This window comes from Anser cygnoides, chromosome 4 (assembly GCF_040182565.1).
Source record: "Anser cygnoides isolate HZ-2024a breed goose chromosome 4, Taihu_goose_T2T_genome, whole genome shotgun sequence".
NCBI classification, from domain to species: Eukaryota; Metazoa; Chordata; class Aves; order Anseriformes; family Anatidae; genus Anser; species Anser cygnoides.
Genome location: NC_089876.1, coordinates 24,339,374 through 24,366,813, shown reverse-complemented (window position 1 = coordinate 24,366,813; position 27,440 = coordinate 24,339,374). Strand labels below are relative to the sequence as shown.

General features: G+C 38.2%; 1 protein-coding gene across 2 annotated transcripts in view; it reads right to left on the bottom strand.

Annotated features, from left to right (window-relative positions):
- Nucleotides 1–4,553: 4,553 nt before the first annotated feature.
- UBE2K (ubiquitin conjugating enzyme E2 K) overlaps nt 4,554–27,440 on the bottom strand; it is a 37,996-nt gene continuing 15,109 nt past the window's right edge. For both annotated transcript variants that reach the window (XM_048072849.2, XM_048072850.2), the window contains 6 exons: nt 26,919–27,012; nt 21,697–21,755; nt 19,047–19,129; nt 9,825–9,924; nt 6,086–6,214; nt 4,554–5,901 (listed from right to left, as the gene is read on the bottom strand). In XM_048072849.2, the coding sequence (XP_047928806.1) occupies nt 5,827–5,901; nt 6,086–6,214; nt 9,825–9,924; nt 19,047–19,129; nt 21,697–21,755; nt 26,919–27,012 (540 nt within the window). In that variant the 3' untranslated portion in view covers nt 4,554–5,826. The remainder of the gene's footprint in view (nt 5,902–6,085; nt 6,215–9,824; nt 9,925–19,046; nt 19,130–21,696; nt 21,756–26,918; nt 27,013–27,440) is intronic.

Below are 27,440 nucleotides of genomic sequence, written 5' to 3'. Positions count from 1 at the left end.
TAATAAATTCGGTACAGCCTCCCTGGGAGCCTGCGAAACCTGCCCAGGGCCAAACACCAGCCTGCAGAGACGAAGCAGAAACAAAACTCGTGTGACAAGGAGCCTCCCACCCTGCTCACTGCTCCAAGCTCTGGGTGTGCAGAGGACAGCTTTCAAAGTGCCTTGCTCCGTGCCGCAAGCACTGACCAAAACACGCCAAAGCGCTGGTGGCAGGTAGCGGCACCCCAGCACTGCACAGGCACATCTCTCTCCCCCCATCCTCCTACGGCTGCCCAACCAGGCACGAGGCTGTCACCTACTCCTGTAGGAAGCAGCTGGAGCTTATAGAAAGTACAGAGACAAAATGAGCATGAGTGGTAGCGAAAACAAAACATTTTTTGTTTCCTCAGACACAGCCTTAGACTTTTTTTTAAAGGAAACACTATGCATGTATGCATATATTTCTTTATGTAAATATATTTCCTACTGTCTTAGGTGAAACAACACACTCTTCCATCACACATTATATTTACACAATTTCTTCCTCAAAATTTTTAATGTGCATTAGGACAGCTCTCATCCTTCCTCTCTCGTTATTGACATGGAAACAGTATACCATGTAACAGCAGAACAATTTGAATTCCCAGAAATAAAATGAAAACTACTTTCAGGGAAACATGCATTTATTGTTAAGCATTCCCAGTGAAAATCAACATCTTTTAAAATGTGTGTTTATTTAAAAAATCATTTGTGTACAAAAGTGTTTGTGTAGTTTTTATTTTCAAGACAAAAAACACTGATGCTGCATTCCAGCCCACCCACTCATCCTTTACAGGAAGCCTGATGCTCAAGAACCAACCTCCTGCAATATATATATATATTTCTGTATTTTTTTGTTTTTATTTTTTAAATTTTTTTAAGAAAAGTCAGAATCTCGGATGGAAAAGGTAAGTGTAAAGCAGGGTTCTTCAACAGTTGACATCAGCATTCTTATGATGGCAGCCTCCTTCAGACACCACAGAGCACCAGCAGTTGTCGGAAACCAGAAATGGACAAGTACAGCATTTTCACAGTACATTTCCTCAGCTGTTGAGTCTCTCAACTTACATTTTCAATGAATGGCTCAGCACCGTAAGCAATTGGCTAGCTATTTTGATGCCTACAAAGCAGGTAACAGCAGAGAAGGAACATCACATCACAGTACAGTGCAAATGACTTGCAAGAGTTTGTCGAATGAGAACAAAGCTGAAAACTCAAGTTGCTGACTACAGAGTGCTGCAGCTGGAATAACCGAGCAAGAAGCAAAATGGGTTAAGGACGGTTGGCCTTGTGAGGCTAAGGATGAATCGGCCGATGACGCTAACAGCACCAACAGGAAGAGCAAGCTATGTGTTTTTACCGATGGTGTTGGAGTAGATCAGACAGCTAACAAGAGGAAAGAAGCACCTGCCCCTTTACCTAACCATAGGAGAAAGCTGTGCCAGGGAAATGAGGACGGTAGCAGTGAAACCACCTAGGTGGTCTTCTCAGAAAGAGCCCTAGGCACTCAATGAGCATCTTCACTTTCACGCTTTGGTTCTGTGGTGCAGTAGAGGGCATGATGAAACGCGTTCTCGCGAGCTATTTCTTAGCCAAGTGCTCATCAAGCCCTACAGAGCAAATAGCTGGATCACAGACCAGCAGCTACGCTCATCAAGATGCTCCTGATCAGCTTCCACAGCCAACAAAGCAGAGCAGGAGGGGACCTCTCGTCGTCTTCTTGTGCCTGCTCATAAGCAGACATTAAATAAAACTAGCCTTCACTGCTAAATTATTTATCATTTTCCCCTTTGGGCAAGCCTCCAAGTCTAAGCTAGCTTTTGTTGGTATTTAGGAAGGAAACAAGGGCCATGCACACAGCTAAGCTTCCCCTTGCTCTGAAAATGGAACATTTCACATTAACAGTGTATGACCGATACAGTAAACAAGAACTCTTGCTTGAAACTCTGGTTCAGGTTTGCTTTTCCCCCTCCCCTTTCCCCATTAAACAAGTAATCCATATGCTCTGAAGTGCCTAGTCTGATTCACAGCTGCTAAGCCTAGATTTGCATAGTTTAAATGTTTGTTACCCACACCATCTAACACAGATTTGGCATTACAAGGTAAGCTTCTTTCTGGCTATTTAATTCCTCTTTTTCAAACACACACACGTGAAAAAAAGCCTATATTCCTTATGTCAGTGTTCCAATGCTAATTTACTTGGAAGAGTTAAATACAATGGCAATTAAAAAAAAGGACATTCCTACACCATTGGTACCTAACTCCTCAAACAAATGCTCCTGAACCAGTTAGAGTCAAGGCGCCAGGTGCTCTGGCAGGCTGACGTGAGCCTTGTTAGAAAGCCGCTCACTCGCATGAAATTCTGCCGCTATGAACTTGAAAGCTGTGGCAAGCTCTTTTCTTTAGATGGGAAGTTTGGGCTAGGCAGAATGAGCAGCACTAAGCGCCACATCTTGCTGGAAGGATATGTTACTAAATTTTTGTCTCTGAGATGTACCAGTCCGTCGCACTGAGGACACAGCTTGTTCACAGGAGAAAGCTGCGAGTTCGGCAAGTGGGGGTGAGATATGGGGAGGACTTTTGGCACTCATAGGAAATCTGAGGCTTTTGGCAACACAGAAAGACATTTCTTTACCTCTAAGCAAAAATATACTGGAGCCTGAGGAACTGGATGAGACAGGAGTTGCTTGTTCCCCACCAACAAAACAAGAGAGAAACCACTTGGCTAGATGCACATCACAGCGTTCCGCAGCGAAGCCTGATGCTCTGGCAAGCAGTGAGCTCCAGTACCAACACCTTGCTCAGAAAAACTGGGCCATCTGGATTTCAAAAGCACTGCTCCAAGCTGTTTTCTTAAGCAACGGTGGAAGACAACGCAGGGTTTATTTGTACGTAGAAAGCAACTCAACTGTCCCCGTGTTTCACATTCCTGTTTTAAGTAAGCGGAGAATGTGCAGCAGCCGCGCCTGCGAACGCACAGGGCCCTGGATGTAGAGATGCTCACACAGAAAACAGAACTCGGATTTTACACGAACAAACTCACAATGATAAACTGAACACTGACAGTAAACTTCCTAGGGCTCAGCCCCAGCTGCAGTTCGACTAACCTTGTACAACATTACCCCTAAATTCGACTCTGATAATTGCCAAGAATACAAAAACATTCCTTATAAAGGACTCACATGTCAAAACTCATAGGAACTTCAGACCGCAGATGTCTCCTCAAATGCTGGGTCATTTTCCTTCCCAGCTCAGGTCTTGAGAAGCTTCCCTCTGCCAGCATCTGTGCTAGCATCAAGGTACCTTTGCTATAAAGCACATGGATGGAGGGCAAAAAGCAGTGTCCAACGTCTATACACAAGGGGAAAGGGGAAGGCGAGTGTTTTTCTGTAGAGACGAAAATGAGGTAACTTCATGAGAGAAATAAAACACAACAGGGCATTGTTTTGGTGGTGGCCCTGACCACCTCATAACCATTTCCTCTGTTCTCCCCGTCTCCCTTCCCCTCTCTTCCTTCACCCCTTCAGTCACAGTTCGGGAAGCCTGCTCTGGTTATCACTGGGCACATGCTCCCAGTGGTGTTCGGAGGAGACCGGTCTTATCAAGACATTCAGCAGCCCGTAACTGAGAAGTTTTACGTCCCCTGACAGTGATTTCCAAGTTCCTTCTTTTGATAAATAGCAGCGAAGAACAAGGGAAAGTAGTCAGCAATTTATAATTACCACCAGGGTATAAAAAAAAGCGTTGATGTAACCAAGAAGTTCTTAGCCTGTACAACAGAAAAGACAGCAACGTGAGGTTAACACAAGTGGCATCCGCCATAGTTTCCTACCGTCCCTGGTTTTCACCTAGCAAACCAGCTGAACAGTAGCAGTTTTTTTGTAAAAAAAATATAAATAAATATAAGACAAAACAATTTCCTTTGGCATCTTCGAGAATGATTTACACTAACTCAAGAAAAAAAATATCACTGACTACACCTTAAAAAGCCGTAAAGACTAAGCAGATGCATTTAGTATTGCACTGATATGAGTTACAAGTATTTACTGTCTGTGCCCTGAAATATTTTAAGCTTGGACACATCAGACAGAACAGCCCAGGGAACATCCCTGAACTAGTTAGGTCTCTACAGCTCTATTTTCTGGTTCTGTTCCACTATGACTATGCTCCAGATATTTAACAAATACAATAATGTTTCTGATTACCTCTCATACAATTTATAAACAGCCTGTCTATGAAGTGTGAAACTACTTCAACTTGTACTTCATAGTTCAAGAAAAATCCCAAACAGACATGTATTTCCCCACCCTGACCCCATGAATCCTACTGCTCAGGAGAAGAAAGTCACGGAAAAGAAGACTTGTACAGTACTTTATGATCAACAATCCCCGCTCTATTCTCAGGATTTCTCTGAACTTCCTTGTCAGATATATTCTCAAGAGTTAGCATCATATTCATAAAGACATTACCGCTCTCTTTAAATAGATGTACTAGTGTTTGAAGTTGCAAAACTAATAATTTTCAAGCTTTTGCACTCAGGATGAAATGTCATTTTAATACGAATAAAACGACTGACTGTATGTACAAGCCAAGATAAGAGTTCAGTTCTCGTTTATCAGAAACATCAATCCAAAAGAAAGCTAAATTGAGAACACACTTCTACGTCTATGTGCATTTGAAGTATGTACAGAAAAAACACCAACACAGCCTCCATGTGTCAACTAGAGAAAAATGCAAGCAAGGATGAATTTTAAAGTACCTGGTAAGCAATCCTTAAATTGAAGCCCAAAATAAAGCTAGAAAACTGCTGCAAAAACAGCTGATTGCATCATATCAAGTACTCAAAAGAAAAAAAAATTCTCAGTATGCTAGAGAATTAGCTTTTTCCTCCTTCAAATCCAGTGAAATCATATTATCCAGGATATACTGAGCATTTTACATCCATTTAAGACAAAAAAAAGTAAAGAAAACCAGCTCCATCTTTTTGTGCTATATTGAGGCATAATAAACCCTTATGAGATGTGTAGAAAATACGATGGATGAAAATCATCACTGATAATTCAAAATATATTCTTTAAAGGGGAGCCTAGGCTACTACTGTAAATGGCACACAATACCAACAGATAATGAAAAATAATCCAGTGAGGGTTTTTAGCTGTATGATGTAAGGGAGAGGACACTGAGGTTTCCCAATTTATAAGCTAGGAAGAAAAAGGTTCTGAATAGGTCACCATTTGGAACTTTGGGTAAATCTTTTAAGTCTTTCAGGAAAATAGGTACAAGAACACTCGAGTATTTAAATGGTGCTCTCTTCAGCGACCCTACCTAATACGTCTATTAAGTACAAGCATGCAAATATAGGTCAATCCACAGGCACACAGGATCCATGTTAAAAACAGTAAGATAGCTGTGATGAGTGGCACCAACAATTTTGATGACTAACACTCAAAAATGTTGCTTTCTGAATTACTAAATCAAAATCCTGAAGCAAGTTCCTGCTAGTCTTCGTCACACTGCTAAACACTAAAGTAGGCATGTTTTCCCCCATTATTTTAGCTGAGCTCAAAGAATTTTTACAATATTTAGTAAGAAAAAAATTAAAGTATTTCCCCTTTTTAAATTTACACAGACGTTTAATTAGCTTTATTTACAGAGCGGTTTTTCAGTCTCCAATAGTGCCTAGATAGCATCATCAGGCAAGAGTGCCAGTTTTAAAAGAGAATCTATATAGAATCCTAAAAATAACAGATGGTGATGCTCCTCCAGAAGGGGCAAGCTGGACTACCGAAGCAGCTCTCTCTACATGGCTCAGTTACTCAGGAGTAATTCTGTTGCAGTCTCTACATCCCATGATTTTGAAGACAAGGCCACTATTACTGCATTCTGCAATTAGAAAACAAAAAGCAAAACATTTTCAGTGCGTGAGCCTGCAGCTGAGAAACAGAATGAGAAGTTTGCAGATTCATCAGAACATGTTTACCACTTGCTAAGAAATAACTAATCATTTATAAGACGATTATTTCAAAAAAGGTGGAGGCGGAAGAACATTTAAGTTATAGATACTTACCCTATCAAAGCCCATAGCACAAAGGTTTTCTATTTTTCTGGTGTATTCTGGACTAGAAACTGGTGCTCCAGCATACACATGTGCCCAAAGTCGAGCTGTCTGTTTAAACATTTCTGGATTTTGTTTGTACTGCACAAAAGAGAGAGAGGGGAGAATGGGAAAGTTAAGCCAGCTCAGCAATCCAACCAAAAAGTACGATGATACAGCAGATTCCTATCCGTAATTCTTTCTGTAACATCTTCAACACTGTTTCACACCGCTCATACTCATATTTTTGAAATGAAACTTGGAGGCGAGGATTTCTGGTAGAGAAAGCTTATGCAAGCATTTAACTTCACGTGTTTGCCTTTAGATTAAATTATGCACTATAGGTATTTTATGAGTACAGTCAGATAACTGCTCTCAGCTGCATTGATCAGGAGCTAAGTAGCTGTATTTAGCACAGCTACTGAGATTTTACATTCAGTGCAGCAAAGCACAAGCTACCCGTGTTAACATCTGCTGAATGTATGCACTGCACACCGAAGTATTTCTCTAATCACTAGAAAATATGCCTGGTTTTGCACACTGCAAGTAGGTCTGCAGTTTTTTAGGGAGGCTTGACATTTTACTGCAGGGCTTCCTCCGGAAAATGAGGATAAGGGTAGTATGTGTGACCAAAAAAGGGCTGAAAAAACAGGTGAACATGTGTGAGAAAACAGGACATTGCAACTCTATGCAAGCTACTGATCATCAGAAAACAGAAATCACACAGGGTACGTAAATATTATTTGGCACCAGTTTTTGTCAGTAACAAGTTTGCCAGTAAATAACGGAATGGACCAGAGCGGAGTTTTCAGCCAGTGCCAGGAACTCCAAGACAAGAAAGTGGGTCATCTGTCATAAGTGGTACACAACAAAGCAAGAGAAGTTTCCTATTTTAGCAACTTTCATCTATGAAATAGATTTTTTTTTTAAATCAACATAACCATATATTGTTTTATTAAAAGACAACTTCTTCCCCCTTAATCATTACAGTTGAAAAACTGTTTTCCCATCCTTAACTACGTAATTTTAGCACTAAATAAGACGATACTGGGAAATACACTATTCAATTATTTAGACACATTTTAAGGACGGAAATACAACTGATTATTATAATTCTACATATTTTACCCATGCATGTAAACGATCATTAGATCTGTAAAACACATTCAAAGAGAATACTACTCATTTCATTTTACATTTCCAACAGCACACACACCAACTCCACTGCATTGTGTGCTTTGTACACCTCACACTAATTCTGCCCCACATTAAGTAATCTGTGTAGTTACTATCCAATTATTAATGGCATTAAAACAAACATGAGAGAACCTACTGTTGGGAATAACTCAGTATTATATATACACACAGTGATCTATAATAAATCTCTTATTACAACCAAAGAAACGAGGAAGCAGTAAGTGTAGCATCAGCAGCATCCTGGGGTACTGTATTTTTCTGCTCTTAACATATCTTCCTCCCAAGTTATAATGATTTTATTTTATTTTTTTTTCTGGTTTTAATATATTTGAAAACACCATAAGCCTAATAAACAACCAGATGAAGTGCAAAGGACTGAAGTTGTGTTTGCGTAACTGCACTTTATTCAGAACTAGCTTTCACTGTTCTATAAATAAAACTACTTTAGTTAGGTATCTGTAAATAATCCAGCTTCTCACTGTACTGAGAAGCCTACAGGCACCTTTTACTGATGTCTCTGTATCAGGAATCACAGTCAGTTATGTTGCTGTACTTAAAACACAACAAAAAAAACACCTGCAACTAGTCAAGTATGTTGAGGTAGTTTTGACACTGGACAGACAGTGTCCGAAAGGTGGCAGGAGTCTGAAAATACTGCCATTATTTAAGCAGGAGTAGAACACCACTGTGCTCTCCCTGAGATTGAGCTTAATTCTTCTAGGACACTACCATTTACCTGGACAGTTTAGTAGTCTAACAAATAGTTAAGTAAATTCACCAAGTAAAAGCATAGAAGATAAAGAATTCCTTGTCAATTTTTGTCTTTGAAAAGTTTTTTTTTGGAGGGACAGGACAGGGGACACGAAAGAAACAAGAAACCATACACCCCACATGGAGGAACTGGATGCTTACCATCACATCTCTCAAAGGGACTATTATCACTTTCTACTTACGTTCACAAGCACATAACTGAAGGCCAATCTGCTAATGCAGCTTTCATGCAGATATTTGCAGGGAACAAGAAAACTGAATCCTCCCCGCACCAGCCGCACCACAGTCCCACTGCACACATCCCTACAGGAACCTAAAATGCAGCCTGGAAAATTGCTCTTCAGAGTCCAGGAAGATTCCTGGATTCAGTCTTTTGTCTGAGAGAAAGGCATTTCCAGCTGAAATGTTTCTATGAAATTGTTAGCATTCCCACACAAAATTCTAATAGAAGCAGCCAGAATGGGAAACACCGTTTTTCTTCTTTGTGAAAAGGAAAAACTGATTTTTGATTGCATTAAAAGAGGATGCGACAGCGAGGACGAGCATCTGGCAAGAAAAACCTGTGCAGGGGCATCATCTGCATGGAACGCCTGGTGGCTTTGCAAGTACTCTCCCTGCCTACAGCAGTTCAGTCCGACAGAAGCAAATGTTCTACACTTACAACTGAATATACAAATTTGTGTAGCTTTAGAACAGCTGTTCCACCCAGTGACATAATGGGCTACCCTGAGCTCCATGTTTCCCTCTAAAACCTGACAGGTTTGATAAACTATCATCCTACACAGACTTTTCAGGGGAAAGGAGCGCACACTTCTTTCTCTTCCCCAGAGTGCGCTGACTTAGAGGAGATAGAGATGAGATCGATGCTGGAAGAAATGCTGGAAGAACTTTTTACTTGCTCGGGTTTTTTGTTACTGAAATGTACCCTTATTATCAGTCAATTGCAAAGTAAAGCCTTCTCTCTCCCTTCCCCCTTCTCCCCTGAGAAAAAAGGAGAGACAACACATACATACTTGAGATTTTGCTGAAAATTGTCAAGCTATTAAGCCATGGAATGATCATTCCTATCTTTAATCAACATTTTAAATAGCATTGGTACGGAACAAGACCCAATTAACACTTTTTTTTTTTATAAATTCTTGCTACTGTCTCAAGAGTAACAAACCTTGCTGATTGCATTAGAATTCTACTGATACCTACTTAACTAGTGACTAAATTAGTTACCCCAAGTACTTGTAAAGGTTAAATACAAAGGATGCTTCATTCAGATAAAACGCATCTCAAGATTGAATGCTACAAGTAATTACTCAAAATTTTGACATTTAACAAGTACAATGCTCTACAATATTCATAATAATCTAGAAGAGGAGCTACAAGCCAAACCAAATCCAATGAACACCAAGTTAAAACTTGCCTTAAACTAACACTTTTTTAAATACTAGAAGCCTTAGATTTTAAAAGGCAACTTACACTGGAATTTGCTTTACTACGTTATCTTCTGACATTTCTGACAAGCCAAATCAGGAAGAAAACTGAAATTAAATCTCCTGACACTGTAAAAATAACTGCTACTTTGGAACCTAGAGAGTAAAACCCATAAAACACTGTAGTAACTCATGCTTACTGTAAAGCAATTTTCCAATACATTATTTAAAACCTTTATCTCTCCCAAGGTTTGGGACTTGGTCCGAGTTAACAAAGGTTACAAATGTATTAGAAGTTCATAGTCAAGCGAGCACCTTACCTGGTTTGCCACTACTGCGTCCTGTGGATCATCTGGTTCTGCAGCTGCCAACAATGCTTGCAGTGATAACAACACTGTTCTTAGAGTCATTGCTGCTGCCCTAGAATTAAAATTTGAAAGTGACTTTACCAAATCCCATGTCTTTAGTCATCTGTGCTGTTATATTCATGTAACAGAAGATATAAAAATACAGAGAGTTTTTAAAGCTAAATGTCACAATTTCAAACTGCTGCAGCTTAGAGGAACTAGAATAACATTCAATGTATACTAAAATGAAGTTTTAAATGTGGACTTTGTCATTAACAATGCTTTCCAAAGTGTTTGGAGAACAGTCACCTACACAATTGACCTTATACACTTAACAAAATCAATTTCACTTGCACAAAAAAATTTAGCCTGAAGTTTGCGTTGTCCTTCCTTACTTCCAGTAACAGTACCTTGCATAAACTCTAAGTACAGAACCACGTGTGCTCCCTCTGCTGGCACTCTTGATAGCAAAATACCATATACAGAAACAGTGACCTATATTTTCAATTCTCATTACAGATACGAAATTTTACACATTTGACATCTTTTGCATTGCACCATTTTAAATATGACATTTTTCCCAATAAAATTTAATGATTTATGTAGTAAGTTACTAATACAATAATATAAAGGTTTGACCATTACAGAAGCATGCAAGTGAAAACATTCAACTTCCTCTCATTTCAACCTGATACTACTGACAGTTTTAACCAGTTGTCCTTGTTTCAGCTGCGATAAGAGTTCCAGATAGATAAGAGTTCCAGATAGCGCAGGAAAACATTTCTGTAGAAATGATGGTGCTGTAAAGGCATTTGTACGCCTCTGCGAAAGAAGCCAGTTGTAGTTCTAGAAGCTGAACGGCTTAGACTCTAAGATCTCACCATTTATCTTGATCTCAAGGTCTACTTCGAATAAGAGACGTCAAGATTTTTTAAAAGGGAAAACCAGGCATGTGCATAAAGGTCAACTGTTCAAAAAAGAGGCATGAAATTTTTAGTTACACACTAATCTGTAAAGTTGTAATATTTCAAATACATAATTTAATTCCACTTTGATAATGGATACCATCTCTGTGATCTACCATTTCGGTTGGCACATACTGGCGATCAAATAAGGACCCCACTGAGTTGAGCAGCTAAGCAGACTCGGTTGTTGTGGTGCCAGCAGGGACGGATGTTCAAGCTAACACAGAACAAGCTAACAACTTGTTTGTTAACAAGCTAACACTGTTTACCTGCTTAAGTACTGGTAGAAGGTTAAGTGGGAAAATGTGACATCTTACATTTGAGCAAGGTAGTTATGGCACATGAAGCGCTAAAGGAAAGTTGTGAAACACAGGCACAATCGACAGAAAATAGCTTTTTTCCCCAAGAAGGCTGAAAGTAAATGCCCTGAGTTTGACGGAGTGGGTGGAGTTTCACCTGATGGTCCAGATACAAAAATAAACAGTCTGCAAGTCTATTTCCAGTGTCAGATTCCAGAAGCTTCAATGTTTTCCAGTACATAAGCACTGTACTGAGGTACTCTGGCAAAGCATATTGATGAACAGATGCTGTTAAGATGTGAGAAGTACATTTGTGACGCCTGAATATTATATTCCTAGACACATGTATGCACAGCTTTCCTGCTGTGTCACTCACAGTCAAATAAGGCATTTTTCCCTAATCATTTCTAATTCTTACATGTTTTTCCTAGAAACTTAGCTTTTTAAAAAAAATACCAACACTTGACAATCACACTGAGCTTTCACAGTGCAATGTTCCACATCAAAATGCAAGTGAGAAACATCCCAAGTGATAGAGATTTTAATTAGCACATATTGTCTTAATTCAACCGCAACATCAGCTTCAAGTCCCTCAAGCTTAGCTTTGTAGACTTAACTCTTCAAAAAAGAAAAAACCTTAATGCTTTAAGATCTGTATTCTGACAGATCACAAATCCATCACAAACAATCCAAACCTATTCTTTAGGTAACTAAAGATTTTTTCCCCAGGATTTCAGACTCTTCCAGTTAAATGCTTCCCCCAAGCCAAAGAATACTTCTTTAAATTACAAAGAAAGCTGGGGATTAACTAAGTAAGATAGTTAATCAGATAAAGAACACCTAGTTATTGAAACATAACCTCAGTTGCATGATGAGATCCTAGCTAACTCAGGAAACTCAAAGTTACAAATCTTGTTCTTCCATACCCAAATTTCTCACACACAAAAAACAGGGTGACAGAACAATAAAATATTCTTGCCTCACATGCACCTGTGCTATTTTGCTCTTATGATTTTCTATGCTGTCATTTCTACTGCCTGATGCCATTTGAAATTCATCTGCTTAACGTATGTATTGCTGGCACAACTCATAGCAGTATCTGCTAATATTGACCAAATCCTAATGCAATGTGTTTACTCGTCTGGCACCTAGGTGTCACAGACCACTAGTCTTTCAGGCCTTTAAACTTAAAGGGACATAATTTTTATTTCTATGCAGGGAGTTTCAGAAACTACCACAGCCGCCACATGTGCTATAAGCCCAAAGCTCTTTTTTGCCCAGTTATTTCATTATGCTGCTTAGTGTCATTTTCAGGAAAGACTTAACGTTAAGTATCTATCAACTGTAACCGATACTGTAATTACTTTCACCAAATAAAAGCTGTTCTGAACTTTCCTTTACACAAATCCTACTTCAGAGGTGTCTGGAAATACTACCATTATTAGAACTGCAGTAAATCTCAGGAAAGGGGTTTCAGCTGCATGTGCAACTTTTACAAGCGATTTACTTCCATTTGCACTGTATCTTCTAGGAGTAAAAATGATAGATCGGGGGGCAGGAGCATTACTGAGGACACAAAAAGTGCCACGAAGAGCTAGAACGCACGTCCTGTGGTGGCTCCAGCAGTCTCTGGTTTTCAAGACTGGTAGGCCCTTTCAGTCCTCGCTCATCTGTTGTTTGTGGATTTTTATATAAAGCATACTGGGACTTGAACTTCTGTTCTGACATTCCAATTTCAAAATGAGTAATAAAAATAAATACCTCATCCATTTGGATATACAGATGGCTATATGCTAACTCAAACTCTGAAAAATAAGCTTATAGACATGACTAGTTTAGCTACATATGTAAAAAGGTTTAAAAATGTAGTTTACAACTTTGCAAGTCTCATTTCTCAGAATGGCTTCCTCATCTCATGCATAATAAAAGTCTTCATTGGACACAATTAAAGAAACATCCTTAAGTTATAAAAGAAAAAAGTTGAAACTGTAGCAGTGTAGCAGGTCCTATTAAAAATGGAAATTAAGGTTTGTGATTAACGGTAAAGAAAATCTAACATATTTAGCGTAGCTATCATATACTCATCTAACATTTTCTACCTTGAGGACATCCATTGGCTTTCCTTATCAAAGTTAAAAAAAGACTTCGTACTTAGATAGTTTAGACTTAATTTTTCAGAAACAAATTAAGATTCTGAGAAGAAACTGGAGGGACAGCTAAAAATAGATTTTTATTCCCCCATTTCCTTAAAAAAGACCTCTTCTTTCTTCCCATCACCTTCTCTGGGGAGAATAAAGCGAATAGAGATGACTGCAGAATACATTCAGAAACACTGGAAAAGCAGAACCTGTTCCTCATTAGCAAAGAGCAGGAACAATTGTCATCATCAGTTCTGGAGTAAAATCTAGGCTGACAGTGGCACAAAAAAAAAACAAGAAAACACACAGGCACACACAAAATCCCTGGCCCACAAGCTACAAAGAATGTGCTGCAAAAAAATCGTGAGGATTTTCCTTAAGACTAACTTCTAATGGAAAGACACGTCTTCTGCTGTGCATTTTCCAGTGTTGCTCAAAGGCTTATTTTTCAGGAATACAATTCTGAAAAAAAAAAAAAAGACTTCCAACTCTCCTTATACTTGAAGCTCACTTCTAGGTGTGGATTTATGCACCAACATACTATCATCAAGTTCAAGCAATTCCCTTTACTAATGCAAGCTAGCTGCATGTTTGGGTTTAAATTATTTTTCCCCTTCTCCTCTTTGCTAAAGGCATGGTTTTGTATTACTCTTGACAGATTTTTGTCTGATCTGTTCTTAACTGGAGCCTCACAAGTTTCTTGAAAATCTGTTTCAGTGCTTCACTGTGATCGCTATTCAGCATGCTGAAATGGTTTTCTAAGGTCACATTTGCTTAGGCCATCATTCTTACTACTTTAGTCTGGATTTTTCCAATGGTTCCTATCTTTCCTGGAACACAATGCTCAAAGAGGGTACAGCAATTCACGTGAAACCTTATAAATTATAAATAAAAAGCAGGCAGCTTATATCATGAGTTTTGAAGGTAAACCTTTTACATCCCAGCATCCTATTTGCCCTGCAACAAGTCCCGTAACACTACTGGCTTCTGGTTCTTTTAAACTTAGTAACTCCTGACCCTGCCCCAAAAATACTGCTTAGCCACTAAGCAGGGTTGCTATCTTGACATACACAAAATGGGTGGGAAACGGGAAAAGAGAGCTTCAAGCCAAAACCCCCACCCTGCACCCCCTATCCCCAATACAGGCTTTCTATTGGCATGGCATTTGTTAAATTTATAGGTGAAGTGCAATAAAGTACTCCACTAAGGGAAACCTGGAGTGAATCAGAAAGCTGATGGATCTGATGTATATACATTATATGCAGACATGCTTGCCTTTTTTTTTTTATCTTGGGGCTTTTCCATTAAAAATAAGCAGCCTTAGTTGGGGGTGAATACAATGCTAACATTAAAAAGCATGGCAACCCAGTTGTGCCCAGCATGCCTGAGGTAAGGAATCTCTTACCTTTTGATAAGCTGAAAGAGCCCTACGAGGATTACAAAACACTGCCAGTTTCTCTCCCTCTTCCATCATTTTTAAAGGCTAAGTAATTTTCTATTTATGCTCTATACATTCCTCTCGGAAAACAGTCTTTCTGGTACTTCACCTTTAAAAGGTAACCCAGCAGAGCAGCTGCAGCCAGCAGACTGCTGCTCTGCTCTGTCAACCAAGTATGGCTGCTGGAAACTGCTTTTTTTTATTTTAATTAAATAATCTGCAATATTTATTCAATTTGTGGTAAAACTAAACTTGTTAATCCAAGAGAAAGCCCTGGGAATTTGTACCAAGGGTTTGTGGAGGGAGGAGATGAATCAGGCCTTTAAGCAGGAGCCTGCTGTAGAGTCACTAAATAACAGGAGAAATACAAGACTGGACGGGGGGGATTTGACATCAGGGCTGGGGGGAATGGCAGGGTGCCAGTGAGTTACCTCAAACAGCATTAATGTTCTCGACATTCCTCTCACAGCTTTGAAGAGGCTGTGTTCCTCAAACAGCCTGAACAAAACCCAGCAGGTACAGATGCCCAGGATGATTACTACTAACTGGTTGTTGCTTATGTATTAAAATTGCATTATCACTTATAAAAACGATTTTGCATCTCAACTAAAACTGAAGGTTGAATGCTCCAGTACAGCCACGCTCTTATAATTATTTTGCTTGTCAAAACCACAACAGCCAATAGTTTTTTGTAGCAACACACACAGCCACAACACGCCCGTTTGATATTCACTGCTCAAGGGATGCATGCAAAACAGCTTTCAAACAGTTTGGCTCTCAGATTTCAATAAAAAGTATTGGATACATTTTATATTTAAGAATAAAATTAAGGGATAGAATACTAGCCTGGAAGATAAATACAGGCTACATTAAGCGAAACCACATAACAGGAGTCAGATCAGATCAGCATAAAAAGATATTCTTTCTATAAAATCATATACCAATTTTAATTCTACCAGCAAACAATAGTTGTTTTGCAAACAAAGTGGCACAACAGGTATTTACAAATCTAAACATGAAAATCCACAGCTGCAGAGAATTTCAGCAACCACCATATACTGTGGAGAAAGAAATTCATTAAACTCATTACAAAAACATTTAAAGGCATTACTTCACAATCTGACAAAAGCTTCTGCCAATATGCATAACAATATCTCAGCCATGCTCATTAGGCTAGAAAATCATTATCATGGGATGGTTAAGTAGGGAAGAGACATGTTTTAACTACAGAAATACATGAACGCTGTTGTGTTTGTATTTGTCGTGTATATCATTTTACTAACTCTTAAAAAAGCAATATTAGGCCCAAATTCTCATAGGCCTGAATTCTGTCCTTCAACTCCCACTGACCTCAATGAAAATCACAGATACACACTGGAATTTAAAAGTTACATTTAAAACACAGCAACAAGAGCATTATTCAGTTAAGACCATTACAAGTCAACGGTACTTCAGAAGCCAGGCTTGTTACTGAAAGATTTGACATGAGAGATTATGAGACTAAATCTACCTTCTAGAACAAAGGTATCTGAATATCTCAGGTATCAATAACTATCACAACACTGAAATTGTTCAAACAAGAAAGGATGGATGTAGCCACAACCATGTCCTTTTGTCCCAAAGGACCTGGGGCTTTGAAAAGCACTTCAACACCACCCTAGCAATTTTCACTTAACGTGCTGTGATTTAAAAAAAAAAAACAACAAAACAAAGATGACCACACATAAAAAAATACCAAGGGCAACACATTAGAAAAGTAAGGGATCACTACGTTAAGGATCATTTTGAAAAGGGAATATAGCACATAAGCAGCCTTACCCCTCTGCCACCACCAAGTTCTGCGAAATTCTTTCCTCAGTGCTTCTAACTGAGGACAGCATTACAAAGGAAGAGTTCAGTGATACACAAACTGTGTGATATTGGTGCTCCCTGTACCAGACAGTTTAAATACACAGAAGGCAAGTTCTTGTTCAAATACCCCTATTTTGTGTACATCTTGATGATGGAAGGTAAGATGTTTTCTTTATTGGCAGAACTAAGACACAGATTAAGCGATCTGTGCAAGACCTAACTTTCAAAGATCACAAGAACGCAAGTCAAATCTCCTCTCCTGGTCTTCCTTGCCAAATTTCAATTAGGAAAAAAAAAGAAGAGAAAGCTCATTCTTTCTTCGGGTCTTAAATGTTTGTCTGTTGCCTTTTGATATTTTATGTTTTTTAGCTTGATCAGCAACTGAAAAGGCCAGGAGCTTTCATCTGAAAGCCATTAACTGCCTAACTCCTAAAGCAGCAGCAACTGTGTGGGGTAAGACTGAGTTTTGTGAGACTTGTTAAGTCAATGTCTGGCACTGCTCAAAGACAAAAAGATGACCTGTTCCAGGACTGGAAACCAAAGTGTGGCCTCCTGAATCCTAGTCCACTGCTACAGAGGCAAGAATATCCATCCTTCTTCACAGGAAACAATAATTTGGGAATGTATTAACATGAAGATGACACGAAAATGTTTTTAAAAGATCTGTTAAATGACTTCACTTTTATTTCAAAATATGATAAATAAGGAAGGCTTCTGCTAGGAACTCTTTCCTCCAAGTTTTCAGTAGAAAGTGATAGATAAATGTCATTTTTGAAAAAAACACAAAAAACACAGATGTTTAGGAGCTTCACTATGGAAAGATTAGCCTTGACGATACTTGTTAAAGTCACAGACCTTGATACTGTGAATAAAGCAACCCGACAGCGCATAAAGGAGTAGCAAAAGATGGAAGAAAAAAGACAACCCTGAACTTATAAGCTTTGGAAAAATTCCTTGCAGGAGAGTATTAATGACACTGGGATGCAGTTCCCCGTTAACTATCTTTGTTGCTAGAAATAAAGAATGCCTTCCCATACGCTCACTATCTAAGCCTTACCCAAGTGAAACCTGCTCTGCCAGGTAGGCTCACGTGCTCTAGATCAGATCAGCGAAACAATCTCTTAAAAACATCCCCCCAGATTTGTTATTTTGACTAAAAACAACCCCAAAACAGCTAACCAAAAAAAATCCAGCACAGAAATCAACCAGCCAGCCTTCCTTCTGCCCTTTTGCTAACCTGGCTATAATCTGAGGAAACTGCACTTGCACAGTTGAAGCAGCATTTATCTCCAGTACGATTGTAGTGTGGGATGAATAACTAGGTGTAGATTAGAGAAGTACCGGCTTTAGTGACAGAAAAGTTATACAATGTACCATAGCACGTATGTTGAAAGATTATACTGCTTGAAATATAGTCAAGTGCTGCAAGATTGTAAGAAAAAATAAGCACTTCCAATAATGAAGACAAGTAATGACAACTTACGGCTTCTTATGATTTCATTTGAGTTATGCACCATACCCTGCCACGTTTCACGTAATCTTATCACCACACAGAAGTATACTCTCAATGTGTCAACTGTAAGACCTGAACTCAAGCTTTCTGCTCCAGAGTTTCTCTTCCAAACCCAGCTGATGCTTGGACAACACTGGTCTTGATAAAGCTGTGGAAGTCAGGAGCATCCATCTAGCTGGGAATTACACTCCTATTCTTTTGGGGCAGACACGGAGGAAAGTAACAGAGATGAGCTCCACTCTTATGCAGGGTATCAGAACTACAGTACAACTGGTGAACGCACTTCATATTGCGCCACTTGGAAAAACAAGCGTACAATGAGTTCGGCTGTTACGGTTTGGACACTTACAGATTCGTTCCAAGGATTTTAGTCATTACAACCTTTTCAATAATGTTACAGTAACAAATAATCAAAGTCAGCAATTGACAAGCAATTTAACTGCAAATGGCTTAGAGGTTCATATCATAAGTATTATCAACTATAACCGAGACAGAATTAGTATGGTGGTCTCCTTCTCTTTCCTGTTGTCTACCTTTTATCTTTTACACTCTTAGATTCCCAGATATACTCCATATGTTGCTTTAGCTCTTTGGGAACTGATTTTATTTGGAAGCACAAGCCAAGAATCACAATGAAGATAAGCACTTGGTTTTTCTGCTTACGCCTCAGGAGGCTGAAAGGACAAAATTCAGGAGGCAACAGGTAGCATTTGTTACTAGAGAATTAAATAAAAATCATTAACAAAGAAATGCTCACCCTAATCCTAATGCAAAAAAAATTTGAAAAAGCTCTCTACTCAGTTAATATGTACTCAGTACTTCCCAAAATTACTACCCAGCTATTTCATTAGGATCCTCTTTTCAACTCAAAATACTATACTGCAGTACTTTAAGGACACATGAAATTACAGATGCAAACATGAGCTGCTGCCTCCCATCCAGGACACTGGCGTACTTGATTTTGCATATTTAAGCCTGTAGGGAATCTTACCATTGATCTTTCAGTATATCCAAACAAATGGCCCCAGTAACTGAGCTAATATTAGGATGCCATATTTTGGTGATAAACCGCACCTAAAACACAAGAAAATTAAAAAAAATAAAATAAAATGGTTATTACATGCAGTATATTAAGTAAACATTTAAAATGCATCATTTCTAATCATATTATGAAGAAATACTGATTTAGGAAAGATCAAGCTAAAAACAGAACAAAGACATAAGATATGACATATTTCAGGAGGTTTGCAAGTCCAACACAGCCTTGCTTTACTCAGAAATGGACGACTGCCCGTTTGAGTACACCAAAATCATCCCCAGCTGTATTCCTAGATACTGTCACATGGGCACATCCTCACACCACAAAGTCATTTTGAAATACCTTCCAGCACTACCGATGTTTCAACAACAGACAGTTAAATACAGACATAGATCTTCCAACATTGTCAAATTAGCTTAAACGCTGGAAAGTCTGCTCAATTAATGCTGTGAAACAGGTCTCTGAACGCAAGATGTAGCCATTGGATCTCGGCGTTCAGCTAAATTGCTGATAGCTACAGGAGTTAGAAGAATGTCCTTGGTTGACACTACTACTTTTACAACTATCCAGTCCTGTTATCCCTATGCAGAATGCTCTTCCACAAACCAAACCCTAACTAGATTATTTTTCTTTGCTATTAGGATAATCTTGACTCAGCACTCACTCATTGATCATGTCCACATTTTAAAACACTAAAAAGTGTATTCATGCTTATAAAGCATGTATTAAAAATCCTTTTTTATTTTAAGGACACTGAGAAAGTTAGAAGTAGCATTTTTATTTTTTTTTTTTTAGAATTCTCATAAGGCAAAGCTGTCCTCTGAAAGGAACGTATACAAGCCTGTGATTACATATAAAATAAGAGATTTGAAGAAAATTCTAAGTTGCATTTTAACTGCTTTCTACTGACTTTCACCTGTGTCTACATTTCCCATCTCTATCTCCTAATCCCTAACCCTCGTCAAACGTTTTATGAATGGCACAGATTTTCCTTCATCTTTTGTCCCTGATCTGCAAGCAAGTGAAGCACGGAGAACACATCGTTTGTCAAGTACTACTGCAAAATACTGTACATATAGGGCTACGATAAAATCAAATACACAAAATGGAGTATAAATAGGTGAGGCGATACAGTTCTGCTTTCCAGGACAGAAACTGCGAGATCATGTCTGCTGAGCCTCTTATTGACTACCTCAACTGTGTAAATAAAAAACAAAAAAAAACAAAACAAAACAAAAAACCCACCATGTAAATTCTGGATATTTTCTCACAGTGAATGCAGGTTAACAATGGCTGTCAAACCACATTCTGAACAAGATAAAGAAATCTCTCAGATGAAAGGCAGGGCTAGACACAAGCAAAAAGGCCTCCAATTCACAAAATTCCTACTCCAGAAAAAGCAGTACTATGCTACAGTGCACTGAGTTTCTACCAGCTATCCATAAGCCTTGGCAATGAGCACCAAGCCCTAAAGCAGCAATTAAACCACGGTTCACAGACCCATCTTTCAGGGTCTATGGCCAGTTTCAGCCCTACTTATTTTAGCTCCCCACCAGAACACATGCAGATGAGAGAACTGAAACCAACAGACATTTCAGTAAGAAGAACTGTGTCTTTCACTCCTGACTCAAGGAAGTCACTCAAAGGACAAGAGCTAAGAGCTACTGACACCGCTCCCCTCCTCCTTTTCCCTAGTTCCTTCTCAGTGTTACACTAGAGTGAAAAAAATCAGGACGTAGGGCACATTCTTAAATCAAAGAAATCTTTCAGACTTAACCAGAAAGCCAATCAAGAAGCTATAAGACAGCTGTCAGATAACTCAGGAGTCTGCTGACTCATCATAAGCCCCTGAAGAAGGGACTAAACAACGATACAGGAATATAAAACCGCAGCTGCACACAGCTGGGGAAGAACACTATTCTGATCTAGTCAAGATGGAAGCAAAGACAAACTGAAAATGCCAGAAAGACACAAGAAAGATGTGGTAGAATTGGAAGGGCACTAAGTTCCAGAAACATACAAGTAAATTTAAACATTTTTCACATCTCTCATCCTCGTGCACTTATTTTACGTATTCCTTCCAGAGGGCTGCAATAAGATCATACTATTTCTATTGGTCCTTCAGGTCATGTAACAACTGTATGTCTAGCTGCATTTAATTATTTCTAGAAATTTGGCAGGTTAAACCCAAGACTTTACCAAATATAGCTTATGAAGTCCGAGGAATTAAAAGAACAAACATCTATCTAATACAGCATTTCGTCAGTGCCTCTGAGGTGTGGCTGGCAGAAACCAATACTCTCTACATCAAGTAAAACTATCTGAAAGCTGTATCTTGCCAAAAAGAAATTACAGGAGGCTCAGTAAACTGCTGCCCAGAATTTACCAGCTTGCACTCTGAAGAATAATCAGAGTGTATTTCTGACTGAATAGTTATGCATCTGACTGAACAGTTATACAGCCTGCATGATTTCTACCTAGAAAAGACAGCCCCCAGGGTAGAGGAACAGAAGGTAAGCACTACAAAGATACACAAGCAAATAAATAAGAATACTCAAAAACAACTTAGACAAACTATTTTACCAAAATATGTTTATATTACCTTAGGAGGATTAAATGGATATGTTTCTGGAATTTTTATCTCTAGTTGATATCTTCCACCTTCAAAAGACAAAAACAAATCAGAAATTAAACCAGAGTATTAATCAAGCTTAGTCTTATGTCGGCAAAGCCCATGTTTCTAAATGCAGAGGTTTTTAAGTAATTAAATTTACTCGGAAGTATTACTTAGAAGATACTTCCAGATTTCACATACTTTATAAATAAATGAATATAAACAAAATCTAATAAAGTCATATTGGCTTATGCAAATCAGAATATATATTTCTTAGGTATACTGAATGTGTACATTCACCTATAGTTACTTATTTCCAAAATTATAATTTGCACATTCTATTTCAGTAAAATATACCAAAATACAAAACAATATTCCCAAGACAAATACCAAATGAAATGAAAAGCCACAGAAGTGGACAGGGTAAATATGAAACATCATTTTGACTCTTTCCTGATGCCTCATACCTACTAACAAGGTTGATTTTTCCCCCTCCAAATTACACAGTTGAAATTCATTTTAAGCTTTCCAGACCTCAGAAAGTTCAAGGATGCCATCTAAGAAAAGTTACCATACTTTGGAAGAAAGGAACTTCCGATGCTACTTACAGTGTGTTCTAATGTTACTATTTGAAGATGGTAACTACGTTCCAATTCTGCACTTTTACATACTAGCACTATTAACATAGTTTGTAGAATTAAGAGCATGTAATAAAGAATAGCATGAGCTTTGAGGATGGAATCTTCTACTGCCCTTCTCTAAACATTTTTTTTTCCTCTCCCTGTTACTATATCATTACCTAAGTCTATTTCAATTACAGTCTTGTTAACATTCAAGCTTTCTATCAATACTTCTGTCTTCTGGATCAATCTCAAACTCTCTCTGCCTACTCACTAAAGAATATTTGCCAGGCAGCAGTTTAACGATGAAAAGCGCAGACTATAACAAAACAGATACACCAATTTAGACATTGGTTTAGTTTTTATAGAAACTGAAAGCATTGCTTCTCACTTGCTATTTTTTCCCCCATTCTACCTCTGCTTGTTCTGAAAGAAACTCCTTCTATTCTTAAATATAGTTTGTTACAATTCATAAGTTTTGGTGAATTAAAGTATTTACAATTGTTTTCCTTTAGGATTTCAGGAGTGATTTACTCTGCAACACCACTACACAAAAACAGTTCAAGTAGTCTTAATAGAGGTAGTGAGGTCCACATGCAGGAAAAAAACCACTCTGAACAGGTAAAGCCTATGGCACCTTTTTAATCTCTGCCAAAACATATATTGAAAGGTACTAACATCTCTCACTTTTAAAATTTAATTAAGTCTAAATGCAGTACACTTGAAACTGCTTAGTGAGTCTGATATTTTACACTTCCTACTACAAAAGTGTTTCTTCCTCACTTGATTTGAGGGTAACTCCAAAAGATTTAGAAAAGCATGCAACAGAATAAAGGCCAATAAGTTCAAAATTATCATAGTTAATTTCTACGTTGATTGCTTGTCTTCACTTACAACACAGCACAGGCAAAAGACTTTTGTAGACACTTAATATTTACAACAACAAACCTTAAGTTTGCTTTTTCTTTTGTTTGAATCGAAGTACCATTCAGCAGCAATTTTTCCCCAAGAAACAGACCAATTACACTGCTGCTGGATTACAGAAATTCATCAATCCCTGTTACGATTTTACTGCCATGCCATTTTGTAATGCAATATAATGCCTAGCCTTGGATATTATCATTTCTTTTGCTTGCTGTTAAAATTTGCCTGTAAAAGACAGTCTATTACACCCTTCTCCATAATAGACTATTTGGCTGCCAAAATTTTCCAGCTGGAACATACAACTCCAGAAGATTTTAAAACTGCAAGGAGCAATGAGTTGGCAATATTATTTATGAAGTGTTGCTGTGCACTGAAGTTTACAGTTAAATATATGGGCTTGAAGACCAAACAAACTGAACAAATCTGGACAATCAATTTAATTTCCTCAATACTAATTTTAATATGTAAGTGAACAGCATACTAACTCCCGTATCCTGGTATTTCTGATTTTTTATTTTTAAAGAAAAAGTGAGCATGCATTTGTATAACTTTTTCTAAAATTTAATACTTGAGATCAAATTAGCCACTAATGAAGACCATTCCTTCTGTACTCCTACTGGAAAGGACATCTCACAATAGAATTAGAGTGAGTTTTAATAATTTTCCTTGAAGAAACATCCTACTACAAATTCCACAATTACTGCGGTTCACATGCAAACTCGGTTTGAAATTAATACCTTGGTTACAGAGCGTTTAAAAATTTGATTATCAAAAAGCTCTTGAATTCCAGTAAAACACAGCAGCTATTAACATAGACTTTCAGGAGCTATTACCGTAGACTTTTAAAGGTTCTCTCTCCAAACAGGTGTTTTAACGTGGAATGCAACAGCATTTGAATTATATTTGTATTGCAACACTCTGAAAATTGATCAGTATCAGTTGACAACACTTACAGAAAAATAAAAGCTGTAAATTTGTCAAAAATAGATTGCACTCGGCCTCTCAGTCATACTTAGGCCAATGCCCCTGCATGGCCTGTAAAAGAATTCTGTAGCTGCAGTTTGTTTTCAGATACCCCATCAGTGGTGGTCAGTGATAAATATTATTGTTCTTTCACTTCACAACAGCCCTAGAACTCCCTCCTGTATCAGGGAATTGTCTGACATGAACGGCTGTGCTAGCTTTTTTCCATAAAGTACTTGTGTTGTTCAGACCACAGACGACAGGAAATCATCTAGTAATTATGCAGCATGCATTACTGCTTTAGTCATAAAATGTAAACTACACACACTGGCAAGCCTTTGGTTTTATGCATTTATTCCCTTATGTAATTACAACGTTACAGAAATATTAACATTCCAAAGTAAAGTACACAAATGTCAGGAAACACCGGGATTTGGGTTGACAGAAACTAATGTTGCCCTTTGGGGCATATGCCTTGCAGATTGAAGTACAGGGTCACATTGTTTTCCATGGCACCCCTGCCACAACCAGTATATTTAACAATTCTCTCCCGCTCCCCACAGAAAGGGGTGTCTACTATATCCTTTCATCCTCATCATTAAACATAAGAGTATGTATGTATGCATGCGAGTATGCCTGCGTGCATTTCACATCAACAAATTCATCACTAAACATGTATTGCTGGTTTTCGTTAGGATACGCTGAACACATGAACACAGTGCTCAGTTTTTGAGATTTTGGTCTAGCTGCATTCTGGGCTAAGAATCCAGTTCTGCAGACAGGCATTAAAACCTTTTTTACTCTCTTCATGAGCCGCTAGTTTTTTTAATTTTGTGACACATGAATATATCTTTCATTCCAATAACCCTCAATACATTTTCCAAAAAAGGCCCATTTTATAAACCAAGGTAATGCTGGCCTGGAGGGGAAAAAAATGGCAAGCCATCATATACCTATTCACCCAAGGGGTATGAACTATGAGGAAAACAAAACCAAAGAAACCCTACAATTCAGATGTATCCTAGTCATAGTACCCAATTACTTCGTTTTGTAATCTTAACATCTGTAAATAAGATTTGGTTTTACAAGACCAACTTTATTTTCAAGAGAACTACTCCACAAAGCAGAAGGATTCACTTCCAAGTGGGTTTACCAGAAGGACCACATATTTTAGGTCCACAGCGTAATTCTCCTTCTAAATTGAAAGCACATGTTATAATCAGAATAAATTATCTTCTTTCCAGACATTATCTTCTGTCAACTAAACCCTAGTGACTGATGGGCTGAGGCTATGGAGATATAGGAGAAGGGAAGCATCATTACTTTCCTGACAGCAGAGGGGACTCAAGTTCTGGAGGGGAGCACCCCTACATTACAGACACCTCCACTTTTCTACTCTCTCCTCCCAGACTCATTTCCAACGCCTTCTACCCCGCCCAATATTCTCCAGCTTCAACCTTTATTAGGTTGTTTCCTTGTCCTTTGCTGGGTCCCAGCAACCAGAAGTGTTGGGAGACCCTACTCTCAGTCCCGTGCTGCTGTGGATGCGATCCCAAGGGGAGTCCTTCTCAGTGAAGCTGTGACAAGAGGATTTTCATCAGCAGCCACTAAGGCTTTTGAGTGCATGTACACCTATACCGACAACAATTTTCGGATACTTTCCCCAACTGATTACAATTTATCTTTTAGACCAGTGACAAACAGCCTGTGTCTGATCCCTAGGCAATATTCAAATCTCAATCTTAGCTTCGAGGCACAAAGCAACTAGAGTAACTGAAAACTTGGAAAATGGTTTTAATCTTCATCAAAACAATGTCTCCAACATTCAGTAAACAAAAATATCTCAAGGAAAGTTTAGCTAAAAATTCAAATTGAAGTAGATGGGCAGGGGAAAATTGGATAAAATACCATTTAAAAGTAAGTAAATCTTTTAAAAGCCACCATCATTTATCATCAAGGAACTTTAATGAAAGGTATCTGCCAACTCCATAGGTATTACACACAAACATAACATCCGCATTTATAAGCACTATTGAGTAAATTGCTATCTCAAAAGCTAAGAGCACATACCTAATCAGTTTAAGTTTTTTGTTTTTAAATACGTATTAAATCACCTTACTTTTTTTAGACTGAAGAGATAGAGATGCATGACTGCTGATATCAGTTTTTAACAAACTAGAAAGTTCGTAAGGTAAGTTTTGAGGACAGCTGTAGATGAAGTTCTACAAGAGAGTCTCCTGCTCCAGTATAAATTAAGTACTGGGACCCACAGATGCCTGAGATTAATCCCAGATTTAACTTGCGATGGCGTCTCTCTCTCAGACAGGGTAACACAACAGACTTTTGAATGACCACCACAGAAACAAATGTATAGTTACATTAGACTGTGAAACTTAGTTTCTTGATGCTAAGACATCTAAAACTGTAAACAAAGTCAGCATTGCACCAGTCATACTGCACAGCTTGTATCTGTAAACTAACCTTGGATATTGGACAGTCTGTCCTGCTGTAGAACAGATGCATCTTCAGGCAACAGAGAAGTTAAACTTTAAGCTTGAAAAAATGTTTCAGTTCATATTTAAAAAACTAAACAGATTTTAAAACACATAGCTCTACATTTTAATGCTGTAAATTAATTTACAAACAAAGCATCTCACGACACATGAAGTGCACAATGACTGCATACACAAAAACATTACTTGCCTTCATATGGTGTGTCCGGAGGTCCTGCTATTTCTCCTCTTAATTCTGTAAAATTCTCATCTACAAGGTCTACTTTAATTTGATTTTTGCTCGTCTTAAAAATAAACAGAGAAACAAAGAATCATAAGTAAGCATTTGACATACAGATTTCCCCCAAAATAAGATACTTTAAATTTCAGAATCATTTTTATTTTTTAATTCAGTAACCAGAAGCATTGCAATCTGTCAAATTAGCTGTGAATTCTAAATTATTCTAAAACTACATTGACTTAATCACATACTGCCTCTTTTCTCATTTAGAGCTATGAAATTAATAATAGACGTATCTGTCACTTTCACTGGGATACAGGAAGACTTCCCCAAATGGAGTGCTCACTATTTTTGAACAATATCATGAACTAAACAGAATATTGTAGCCTTGTTTAAGATCATGTTTGTCTTTAATAGTCAGAAGTAAGGTACTGTTTTATTTATACACTTGAATTTCATTGTCACCTCCTCAGCATTTTCACACCCCATACC